This window comes from Ambystoma mexicanum, chromosome 6q (assembly GCF_040938575.1).
Source record: "Ambystoma mexicanum isolate Mex_15411 chromosome 6q, UKY_AmexF1_1, whole genome shotgun sequence".
Lineage (NCBI taxonomy): Eukaryota > Metazoa > Chordata > Amphibia > Caudata > Ambystomatidae > Ambystoma > Ambystoma mexicanum.
In genome coordinates, this window is record NC_090937.1 from 1,663,456,308 (window position 1) to 1,663,468,818 (window position 12,511).

General features: G+C 47.2%; 1 protein-coding gene across 3 annotated transcripts in view; it reads right to left on the minus strand.

Annotated features, from left to right (window-relative positions):
- Nucleotides 1–276: 276 nt before the first annotated feature.
- LOC138517000 (zinc finger protein 271-like) overlaps nt 277–12,511 on the minus strand; it is a 108,374-nt gene continuing 96,139 nt past the window's right edge. For all 3 annotated transcript variants that reach the window (XM_069632502.1, XM_069632501.1, XM_069632500.1), the window contains exon 2: nt 277–3,413. In XM_069632502.1, the coding sequence (XP_069488603.1) occupies nt 1,535–2,839 (1,305 nt within the window). In that variant the 5' untranslated portion in view covers nt 2,840–3,413 and the 3' untranslated portion in view covers nt 277–1,534. The remainder of the gene's footprint in view (nt 3,414–12,511) is intronic.

The following is a 12,511-nucleotide window of genomic DNA, read 5'->3' on the forward strand; positions in this document are numbered from 1 at the left end:
ATTGCTTAGTCAGCTTTCCTGTTAAAGCGCTTTGAAGCAGCTCGAAGGCTGCATAAAAATCCCAAAGTAAAAAAATACAAGAAATAAATCCTACACACGGGCATTCTTCACCTCTCCTATGATCAATCCTATAAAGGCAAGATATTGACCATCCAACATGCGCCTACAGTGGGGGCCCTTAAGGCTAAATTGCAGATTCCCAGCCCCCTCCCTTAAGACACAGACTGCTTTTACCAACGTGTGCTTCTCAGGTTTGGTCTACAGGAGTCAAATGCATTCGATCAAATAGATGTTTATTAATACAAATCTACATGAAAGCAGAAAGATGCTGACAGCTTTCACAATACTACAGCCCTGCATGAAAATCAGATGGGAAAACCCTGATGGGAGGCACTTGGGTGAATCACAACAGCTGAGTTTACACTCATTTAAGAGGCCCAGAAGTGGATCAGATCAAACAATGTATTTTCTTTTGAGATTTAAAAAAGGATTTCATACAGACCCTCTCTTGGAGTGTCGTTGGGCGGGCTTATCCTGCTAGGGCTGAAGGGGCCAACCCCGACAATATGCAAGATAATGAGCACAAGAAATAGAGACAACAGCCACATCTTGATTTAGCGCCAAAACAGAAAATAATACTTGCCGCAATCATTTGCGTTTGTTCATAGTGTGATGAGCTTCCGTTGTGCTTTGCACAACCGTATTTTCAGTAAATGCTGATTCAGTACAAATAACACTTTTTTTATGGGGGGTGCGACTTCCAAAAGACCATTGGTAGTCACAAATAACAAGGAGTCTTTTTCTGGATTCAATATGTGGCACAGAAACACTAGCAAGGGTGTTATTGTTATGGCCTTGATGGGAAAAACACTGTACATATTATTTCACCCAGAATCATGTTTTAATACCCCAATACCATCCCCTCCAAAATGGTCCTTGTACTTTATTCAAAATTTAAATGTATACAGATGAATTTCTGATTCATTAGAGGATAGAGGGACTGCATTGAGCATTCTAGACTCCAACATCAGAGGTGACCAAGAAGCCTCCACCAAGCTATCAGAACACCTCACACAACACATCATGGAGAAGGTTTTACTTGTTGTTCTCATTATTAACAGTTCACTAATAGTCATTTCTCATTGTAACTGCAAATGTCCTTCTCGTCCCCTGCAGTAGAACAGCGATTAGGCTTTTTATAGTACTTTCATACGTAGCATCTCTAGATGCAGTACAAATTCTTTTTTCATAAACCTTGTTGGACCGCGCACAATTGATGCAATCCCACTTCTTTGGCTCCACGTTGGGCTGCTCACTGCTGCCATTCCTTGATATTTCATGAACTACTGTATGTGTTCGCGGGCAGATCTGGCGCATTCACAATCCTCACCACATCCGTCTGATGCGTGCAAGGTTCCAACCCATCAACCAATGTTTGCTTGCACTCTGTGCACTGGTGCAGTTTCTCACTAGCTGGGATGGTCTGAAACCTGCAAACATACAAATACGTTGGGAAAGAGGTTTTCACACTGCATTAGTCTGGTTGCTCTCGTGTATGGACCAGCTGATGCCTGGATAGATGTGAGCGAGCAGTGAAACTTTTATCACACAGTGTACACTTGTGCAGTTTCTCTCCAGTGTGGCTCATGTGATGCCGATTCAGATGTGAGCGCCGATTGAAGCGCTTCTTGCATTCTATACACTGATAGGGCTTTTCACCAGTGTGGATCACCTCATGCTTTGACAGATCTCCCCTGTCAGTAAAGCTCTTCTTACACACTGCACAATGGTATGGTTTCTCTCCACTGTGGATCCTCTGGTGCCTGTACAGGTTTGAGATCACAGTGAAACGTTTCTCACACTCTGTACACTGGTACGGTCTCTCCCCTGTGTGGGATCTCTGATGATCCCTTAGGCTCGGCAGCCTACGAAAGTGTTTCCCACATTCTGTGCACTTGTAAGGCTTCTCGACATTATGAATTTTTTGATGACCCTGCAAGGTGGAACGGTGGGTGAACTTTTTCTCGCATTCTGTACACTTGTACTTTTTCTCTCCAGTGTGGATCACCTGATGCAAGCACAGTCCTGATGCCCGAGTGAAGCTCTTCAAACACTGCCTGCACTGGTGCAGCTTCTCTCCAGTGTGAAGCATATGATGCTTAGACAGATCCGAGAGTCGTAAGAAGCATTTGTCACATTCCGTACACTGGTGGGGTTTCTTCCCCGTATGAATCTTCTGATGTGCATGGAGACTTGACTTATTAGTGAACCATTTGTCACACTCCTTACACTGGTATGGTTTGTCTCCACTGTGGCTCATCTGATGCATACGCAGATTTGAACTCCGAGTGAAGGTTTTTTCACACTGAATGCACGTGTACGGTTTCTCACCAGTGTGTATCATCAAATGCCGGTGCAGGTATGAGAGGCGAATAAAGCCTTTTCCACACTCTGTACATTGGTATGGCCTCACCCCAGTGTGGGTCATCTTGTGCCTGTACAGGTCGGTCATTAGTGGGAAGCTTTTCTTGCATTCCGTACACGTGTATGGTTTCTGCCTAGAATGGACCCTCTGATGAGCCCACAGACCTGACGCCTGTGTAAAGCTTTTCACGCACTTCGTGCACTTATACAGTTTCTTCCCACTATGGATAAGCTGATGAGTGTACAGGCCTGAGCTCTGGGTGAAGCTTTTCCCACACTCCATACACTGGTATCGTTTCTCCCCAGTATGGATCATGTAATGCTTGCACAGATCTGACCTGTGAGTGAAACGTTTCTCGCATACAGTGCACTGATACGGCTTCTCCACCATGCATGGTGGCATCTCAAGATCCATCAGGGCCGTCTATGCACTAAGAGGTGTTCTTCACAAGATGTTTGCACAGATCGGTCTACGAGTGAAGGTTTTCTCACCACTTGTGTACACATGGGGTTTCCTAAAAGTATGAAAGTGGTGACGGAAGGTGCTCATGTGTCTACTAATCTGTAACAGCTTCTCATTATATTTGCATTACCATTTCCAAGTTTGAGATCTTTTACTGAGTACTTTAATTATTGCACGAGAACATCCTTCCTACAACATTGAATGCCAGGTTAATGTTCCGTCCAAGAGGGAGCAATACAGCAGATGATTTGAATGTTCCATCATCCAGAGCACAGTTTACTGTTCTGTGGTCCTGATGCATTGGATCTCTACCTGTCTGGTGACTCTGGCGTCAGTGGAAATGGGACGTGATTGTGAAGCTTTCCCACATTCAGTACATGTGAATGCCATTTGCTTCTCTTCTTGTTATGTTGTTGTTAGTGATAGCGGGCTTGCTTTGTCAATTTTTCTGTTGAATGGCTTTCCTCTGACATACCACCTTCCAGGTATTATGTGCAGCCTCTCGGTTCTAGTAATGCCGCATTCTCTGTTGAAAGAAGCAGAGAAGTTAGGAATTATTTTATCATCAAACAACTTAAACTTTAATAAACCAGGCATGCAGCTGTACGTCCCCGTTACCCACAACAACATGATGCAATGTGTGACTTTGTCTACCAAACTTGATGGCACTTGGAAGACAAATAAAGGATCTTATAAACTGTCACACGCAATTTACCATATAAAATAACTGCACTCACAAAGAAAACAGGAACATACTGCAATGATTACAAATGTGTTAGATTCCTCTCCTTTGCAATGAAGGTATGGCATACAAAATACAGGGTATGTGATGGCCCCTTTCATTGCTGGAAGAAAAATCAATGGCGTTCATAAGTGAGGAGTTTAAGGTTTACAGTGCCTACTTGGTACGCACAGACCGGTTTATGCCAGTCATTACTTGATGAAGTGTTTGTGTTACAGACAATTAGTAAACAAATTGACATGTGGTTCTGAATGTATTCATTTATTTTATTGTTTTCTTTTATAACACGCTTAATACCGAGTTAGGTTTCTAAGCGTGGGCCTGGGATTCAAACCTCTGTGGACCCGGGATTCGAACCTCTGTTGCTCTGCGTGGTCTTGCTTCCAAGACCAGCACGTTGCCCCTTTGCTAGCCTCCGTTCACCCTTTGTGGGTGCAGATAACTGTACTTGATGAATTACTGATGGGGTGGCCTTTCTAAGCAGAGGTCTGTAGATACTTGTGTGTAATGTCTGTATGGGAAGAAAAATGCTGTTCAGGTATTGTGAAAGGAAAGCCAGCTCTGGGATTTGCACAGTGTGTAGTGAGGTTTATTTGAGTGTTGATGTCCCAAAAGTAAGCAAAGTCGGTAGCCTATGCTGGTGAGGTTTTCTTCAGGAACTGAATGGGAGGAATTGTGCTTTGATGTCAAAGCGGCTGGAAGAATTGTATACATTGCGTCCTGGTTTGAACTTTGATTGAGTGAAAGTGAGAGACCGAGAAATGGACTAAAAATGAACAACCAAGAAGTGCAAGGAAAATGTGTTTCTGACTTATGTTTAACCAAAATGATTTTAGAAGAAACAATTAAATAATCCAACAAAATGGTTTCTCCAAAAGAGAAGTCCTTGGATCCAGAGGGTAGTTCCCTTCCCCTGGAATATTTCAAGAAAGATGCCAAAAAATGTCTTTCCCCAACTATTCTTTCCTTAAGAAGGGCAAGAATGTTTATTCCACATAAGTTTCTCAAAGCCAGGTAAAGTTTTTCTGTTATACAACTGCTTCACAGATGGCAAACTGTCTCTTTTAAACGACAGCTACAAGGACAGCAAAGTGCCTCTTTTACCCAATTGCTTAAAGGATGACTTTCTGGCATATTCCCTTGATATGATATGATAGAATATGATATGGCATTTATAATGCGCCAATACACAAGTGTTCAAGGCGCGCTGAGGCAAGGGAGGGGAAACAGAGGGAGGACAAAGACAACGATCTTACTAGGCCAAGCGACATTGAGATTGTGCGAGTGCAGGGGAGAGTGGAGTGGAAAGTGTCAGGGGGAGGGGAGAATGGTCAAGTGCCGAACATGGGATAAAAAGAACAAGTAGTGCGGCCAGCAAGTGGCCAGTGCGAGGTTTAAAATGCAGACAGCAGGTGTCTAATAAGTGCAGATAAGGGGACTGTAGGGTTTCATATACAGAACACAGTGCAAGGGTTGCCAGGAGGCAGTGCAGGGTTGCAACTGGATGGGCAGGGACCTGGGCCCAAATTCAGAGGGTAACGAGGTGACCAGTGCAGTATCAGACAGGAGATCAGCAGGGGAGAGGAAGAGACAAGGCAGAAGCAAAGAGGAAGGTCTTGAGTTGCTTCCGGAACCAGAGATGGTTCTTCTCAAGTTTCAGAAAGGCACGGAGGCTGTTCCAGAGGGAGGCGCCAGCCGAAGAAATATCTGCCCCCAATTCGTTGCTTGGAGAAGCAACTGACTCTCAAGGAGTTGGAGGACTGAAGAGCTCGAGTAGGAAGACATTTCCGAAGAGAGAGTCGGAGGTATTGTGGTTACAGGCCAGAGAAGGCCTTGTGGACAATGCAGCGGGTCTTGAACTTGATCCTTGCAGCCACTGGGAGCCAATGGAGAGATTTCAGGGCTGGAGAGATACAATCCTGGGCTTGAGGCCAAGGAAAAGTCTCGCAATCCCGTTCTGGAAGAGTTGTAGAGGACAGAGTGTAGGGGACAGGTAGATTTAAAAGGATAAAGAAAAAGGTGAGGTGGTAATGCGCTTTACACCCAAAACAGTAAGACACAATGATGAAATTGTTGAAGCTTTAATTGAAACAGGAACAGCCGACACGCGTTTCGACACGCAGGTCGTTCTCAAGGCAAACGTAAGTCAATTGTATTAGTGTATTCTTAAGCACGCTCCCTGTGCTAATGGAGCGATGGAGTAATCAAATGGGAAACTGGTAACGCGTGTCAAAAAAGTGTAGAAGCCACAATCGAGCATTCAATTGTATAAGGGAATTCCCAGAAAGCTCGGGGATTACCCGAAACGCGTTGAGCTCTGTACCTTTGAATGTTGACAACAGAATTAAAAGATTGTGTGATCTAACCTCGAAAGTATTCTTACTACAAGTACTACTATTTGTTCGTGATGAACTTGTTATTACAAAGTGATAATTCTTGTATACATGATTACTCTTGGCTGTTGTACAGTATTTTGGTTGCGCAGGGGACGCAAGAGTCGTTAATTAGGACTATTTCCTGTTCTTATACTCCCTTACCAGGAATTCAATAGATTCCTCAGATCCCCCGGTATACTCTCCTGCCACGTATCCCCTTCTGGGTTCTATAGGTCCCCAGATCTACTCCCCTCCCAGGTTTCCCCTTCTGGGTTCTATAGATCCCCTGGTGTACTCCCCTGCCAGGTATCCCCCTTTTCGGGTCTATAAATTCCCTGGTGTACTCCCCTGCCAAGTATCTTTCCCCCAAAATGCTCACTGCCTTATATATCCCATTTATCAGGTCTTCTTTCAGTGTTGTCTTTATTTCCTAGTATAGCAGTTTTATTCGTGTACTGTCTATACTTCATTGATTCTGGATTTAACTTTTTCCAAGCTTCCCCATATGGACCTCTCACATATGAAGACTTGTTCAAGTTATGTTTCTTTACTTCTTCACCAGTACTTATTTGCTTATGGCAATGCTTGTTCCAACTTTCCCCATATAAGCTTCTTATATATGGAGACTTGTGCAACTTGTCTTTCAGCTTCTTTCTTGACATTCATCTATTTATAATCACATTTGCACCAGCTTTTCTTTTGGACCGCGACCTGCACAGCTCCTCATCTGCTGCCGGTCGGCTCGCGGCTTCACCTTGGAGCCTGCCACGCTCCTCTCGGTCTCTCGCCACTCTGGTTCCGGTTGTTGATAAGTGGCAGCTTGGGAGCACCTGCTTCAGCCCGGTCTGCTCCTGAGCGTCTGTCTTTACCAGCGTTTCTGCCTCTTGCTTCGCCCAAGTAGCGTCTCCTCTCTCCAGCTCCTGATTGCCAGTAAAAACCTTCTTTAAATGTTCTACACAGCTGATTCACCTTGCAACAACTAGTCCATGCATTTTGCTTAGGGTATATTTCAATCCACATTAACTCCTCCCTCTTCGTCTCAGTACCTGAGGTACTATGGGAGTTGGAGTCCGTAGGATTAACCTGAATTCTAAGGAGATTGTGTTTGGGTATTTTACCTAGTACAACATCATCAGAGATAGGGGATGTATTTTGTGCGCTATTTACATATGTGGTACGAATGGCATTCAATCTAGAATGGGTGTGATGAAAGGTTTGAGTTTTATAACTGGAGAGATTTGTATAGTGACAGCATGTCATCAGAAATGTAGGAATTATATGTTCCTCCTCATTTAAAAAGGAAGAATACTGCATTTCACATGATGGAGTCGCCACATCCCCTTGACAGCCATCCACTCCCATGTGATCCTCCCTCATAATACCATCCCCAGGTTCAGGATCAGGTAGCGGCTGCCATCCCCTGACCACATGGGAGGAGATCTTAGGCTGGGTGTCAGCGATGACTCCACAGGAGTCATCACACTACAGTAATTGATAGCTCAAAGGTCCCTTCCCTGTCTCTCACTTTGAATATTAACCCCTGGTTTAATGTATACCAGCTACTATAGTGCTTTACATTACAGTTGCAAGCTACTAGCCTGGCATTAAATGTCACTCACCACCTCACTACTCCATATGCACACAGCACACCATTCCCTACTAACCAAGAGTTCATTGTCACTCTCTAGTGGCTAGTTAAAAAAAATTAAAAAATAAAAAGAGGCCCACATTAAAAAATGCACTTGAGGCAAAACATATGTATCTTCTGCTTCAATTTTATGGCTGTCTAAGCAAAGACCCTAATTCCCATATCATGCATTGCTCCAAAAACAGATCTAAATTCCTGCACAAATCCATTGCGTCAAGTCCCCCAAACCTTCTCCAAGCACCTGTTCTGTCCTAAATTACACTAATCCTGCACCACGTTACTCCAGGACTGGCCAATGGCATCTCAAATCCTACGCAACGTAGCTCAGCACTTGCTCAGGACAATCCTACACTGCTCACAAAGAACCACAGACCTGCCCAGGAACCTCTGTCTTGCAACAAACATCTTACGTTTCACTAATTCTGCCGCAAGACACCCCAGTGTTTGCCCAAGACACCCAGGTCATGTCTATGTAGAGCTGACAATCTACCCATATGCACCTCAAACCTACCTTTAAGATACAGACATCCTGCTTAATGGCATCTGACCTTGAATGTCTGATCCTGCCACAAGATGCTTTGATTCTGTCCAACGGTGCTCAATTCCTGCCCCACGGTGCTCCGATCCTGCAATACTGTGTCCCATCAGGCATCCTTACTTCCCTCACCTTTCCCCAGAAGCTCAATATCTCTAGAGCTCTGGTACTCTCTGGGCTGGTCTCCTGCAACAGCCTCTTCCTCTCTCCACCCCTATGGGGCCGGGGACCACGCTATCTTCAACTAGTTCATACTAAATACTCTCCCCTCCAGATCGTTTTGTTCCTCCGGCACCAACTCTCTGTGTGTCAATCGCTTCACTAAACAGCTGGAGGCCGATCTCTTTCCTCGGCTGGGTCCCTCCTCTGGAACAGCCTCCCTCCACCTCCCTCTCCCTCTCCCTCTCCCTCTGTGTCTTGAGCCGGATCTCCTCAAATTCCGGAAGCACCTCAAGCCTTTCCTCTTCACATCCTCCTTTCCCCTTCCCTTCTGTGCTAAACCACTCAGTCCTGCTGGGTCATGGCCATCTTACCAATCACCTGCACCCCCTCCTAGTCCCAGCACTTGTCCTTAGACCCACTGGTCTGTGTTCCCTCAGAGGAGTGCACTTTGTATCAGCAGATGAACATTCTTTCCATGCAACCCCTGCCTAGCACTTTACCGGTAACTCACCCCGTGGCACTTCGCCCCCCAATCTCTTCAGCACTTACCCCCCACCTCTCTGTCTGCACTTGCACGATCCAAATGCTTCACAAGGCCTAGTAGGACCATCTCTATCCTGTTCATTATTGTATTCTACTGCCTTTGTGCCATGTTCCCTCCCTTTGCCCTGTAGGCACTTTCAAACACAATGGGCCTCATTACAACTCCGGCAGGAGCTGTGCCGGAAAAACAGGGACAGCTGCCGCCGGAGTTGCTTTTTTACAGAGTTCACCAGACCCGGTAATTGCCCATTTGCGGGTGCCAGCAATAAGGGACTCCCCATCCCCATAAGGCTGAATTGGAATGGGGAGCTCGGATGCACCGGCACCATTCAGAATAGTGCCAGTTCATCCGACGTGCTGTGCTCGTGGTAGCCGCTCTGCCCGCCAGGTCAGACCTGGCGGGCTGACAGGCAGCCGCGAGCACAGCTCGTAGTATGGCGGTCCGGGAACTACGGTACCGGCATGCTTACCGGTACCGTAGTTCCGGGACTGCCATGGTTATAATGAGGACCCGCTGGGCCGGTGCCGCAGCCTGGCACCATACGCACGATGCCACAAATGCTTCCACCTACCGCTCGAGCTCCGGGAAACACACCTTCTGGTGGAGGCGATGACCTGTGCAACTTTGGCCTGGGGCACCACGATCCTCTCACCCCTTAGTAGCAGCCTGTGATGCTGGAAATGCATCAGAGGGACAGGGCCTCTGAATCCTTGTCCTTTACTGTTTTTTTATCATGTGTTCTGTCGTGCTTTCTGCCCAGGAGTCCATGTGGGACTCCTGGCAGTGCAGCTCTCTCTTTTGGTTTGGTGAACAGACCCATGGGATACCCTTATGGCACCCATTGCAGGGGTACAACCCTGTGCCCCTAGTGTATGTTTTTGGGCACCTGTGGGTGGCCCACAGAGCAGGGTATGGGCTGGTGGCAGCTCCATGCTGAATTTGACAGGTGCTCTGGGTGTCCTCCATTTTGGGATACCCAGGCCCTGCCTGTGGCCTCTTGCTTTCTATTGCCTGTTACCTTGTTTTCCCAAAGTCCTGGGAAGCCCTGACTCTGTCCCTTCCCCCTGACTGGCTGTTGGGTGGAAGTTCCATATATGGTGTTGTTGTGAAGGCCCAGCTAGACTGACTGGAGCCTTCCCAGTGACTGTATGTTGTGGGTACCTCCTGTGGGTGGGACCTGGGTGAATGGAGTGTGTGACCAATATACACTCCTTGTTGTGGTTGTCTGGTTTCTGGCATGAGAGACAAAGACTGAGACAGCCCTGCCCGAAACTGGCCTGAATGCAGTGTGTAGTGTTGAATGGCTGGGTACTTGTCCCAATCCACATTCCTTGTTGTGAGTGTCTGAAAGGGAGGAGTGTGGCCTGAATGCACTGTGTGCCTGATTGGCTGACTGACTGCATGAATGCCCTTCTGTATGATTGGCTGCTGAGTGTGTGCCAGCAGTGTGGATGAGGGACAGAATAGTATATCTGGGGACCTCTCACCACTGGTAATTGTTCAGAAGCGTTCAGAAGCTGAGTCTTCACTCTAAGAGTAACTGGAACTGCTGATCCTCGACGCCCAGCTGGAAGAAGAAGACTTGCTGTTGCACTTGCTTCGACCGATCTGAAAGCTGCCGAATTCGTCGGGGACTGACCCGAGAGAGGACCTGGTAAGGCGCCCTCTTCCCGTGCTCCGAGGGATCATCGAGCACCGCTACATCTTCGCCGAAGCGCCCTGGAAGTCAGACCCTCGAAAGGCTGCCGACCCGAGACGGGACCGCCGAGGAGATCGAAGTGAAGCACCCGGACATCGCCGCCGAAGTTCATTGCCGTCGACCAGGGTTTGCAGGTCTGTGTAACCGCTGGAGGCCCGTCGAAGTTGTGTTGCCCAGCCGTGGGAACCACTTGACGCCGTGCCGCCGACGACCGGAGCCGTCCGCTCCTTGCCTAAGAACATTTGAATCGAAGGACTCCCTCGTCCGCACCGTCCATCGCTTTATCCTGCCGGAGAAAGTCAAGGACGACCAACGCGCCGAGGAGAAACTTGCCGGTGGGTTTCCCGCCACCCGAAGACCACAAAGACTCGAACGACTCGACGCCCTTGCTGGGCCCCCGTCTTCCCAATCTTTGCAGTCCAGAACAATTGTCATCGAGGTGCCCCGCACGCCTCTGCCTTGCAGGACGCCAACGCTCCGTCGTCGACGAGCGCCGCTTGGATCGAAGCTGCCGCCTCATTGACGCCGTTCTACCCTGTTTGTTGTCGGACGTTTGACGCGCCGTGTCTCCTGCTTGAAAGGGAAGGCATTCAAGAAGGGCCGTCGATTCCCCGACGCCGAACGCCGAGTTTCTCGACGCTTCTCGACGATCCGTGACTCCCGCTTGAAAGGGGGGGTCGCTCAAGACGGATCTGTCGACGCCTCTTCGAAGACCTTAACTCCACCAGGTACATTGGGGGGGTAAAAACATTATAGGAGGGAATAAGACTTGCAGAACAATATATGGACTGGGCTTGTGCTATATCTTTATTTTACAGGTTGCCCAGGTGGGGGGATCTCCACACAGAACTGTGTGTAGTGGTAGGGGCCAGTATTCTGCCTATTGCTCAACCATCTTATTTTCTCTCCTCTCTCTATTGCTGGTTTCACTCTATTGATCTGTGTGATATTGTTACAGTATTGTTGATGCACTTTTAATGAGGTCTAATACAAAGGGTGGTACCACTTTAGAATTGTATATATTTGCCATTGTTGATTTTCCTAAGTACAAAGTGAGTTATTATGATAAGTGTACATAACCTTGAATATTGATTATATAAAGACTGTGTTCTAACCAATACAGTGTGTGGGCATTCCTTTGTGGGGGCTTGGGGACTACACTGTACTTAAGAACCAGCCTGCATCACCTCCTGAGAAGCTAGGCCTTGATTGCTCGAACATAGCTACCGAATAGAGAATCTTGGCTGGGGTCCTCTGTGCCTCCCCTCTACCATATAGAGAGCAGAAGTACAGATCACCCCCTACCAGTCTTTACAGCTGGTGGCAGCGGTGGGATGCTTATGGTTTTAAGAATCAGTGTATAACCGTGCCACTTACAAAATATCAGCACTCTATTAAATTAAGGTTTAGTTGTGTACAAGATAACTGCATTACAAACAATGGAGTCTATTGCAAATGGCAAATTGACTCGGATGAGTTTAGAGGCTCTCCAGAGTGCTTGTGAAGCCAGGGAGTTAGACTTTGTGGATAAGTCTAGGGCTGAGCTGATAGCTGCCCTGGTGGACTACCAGACTGATGGTGAAACTCTTGATGAGGGGGGGAATGCAACCAATGAGGACTCTGCCCCTGGGGATTCTGCTGAATCTGTTTCTGGGAATGCTGCCATTCCTGCTGCCTCTGTTCCAAACCCCAGCAATTCCTTGGAGCTTGAGATATTAAGGAATACCGCAAGTTGGAAATAGATGCTGAGCTTAAGAAAGAGGAGTTGGCTCAACAAGTGGAGCTCAAGAATAGGGATCTTGAACTCAAGAGCCAGGACACTGAATGTCAGAGAATCCAGCTAGAGAAAGCTAGAGTGGAGACTTCAGCTAAAACCAGTGAGAGTGTCACGTCCCCAGCCACCAAGTTTATGAAAGATT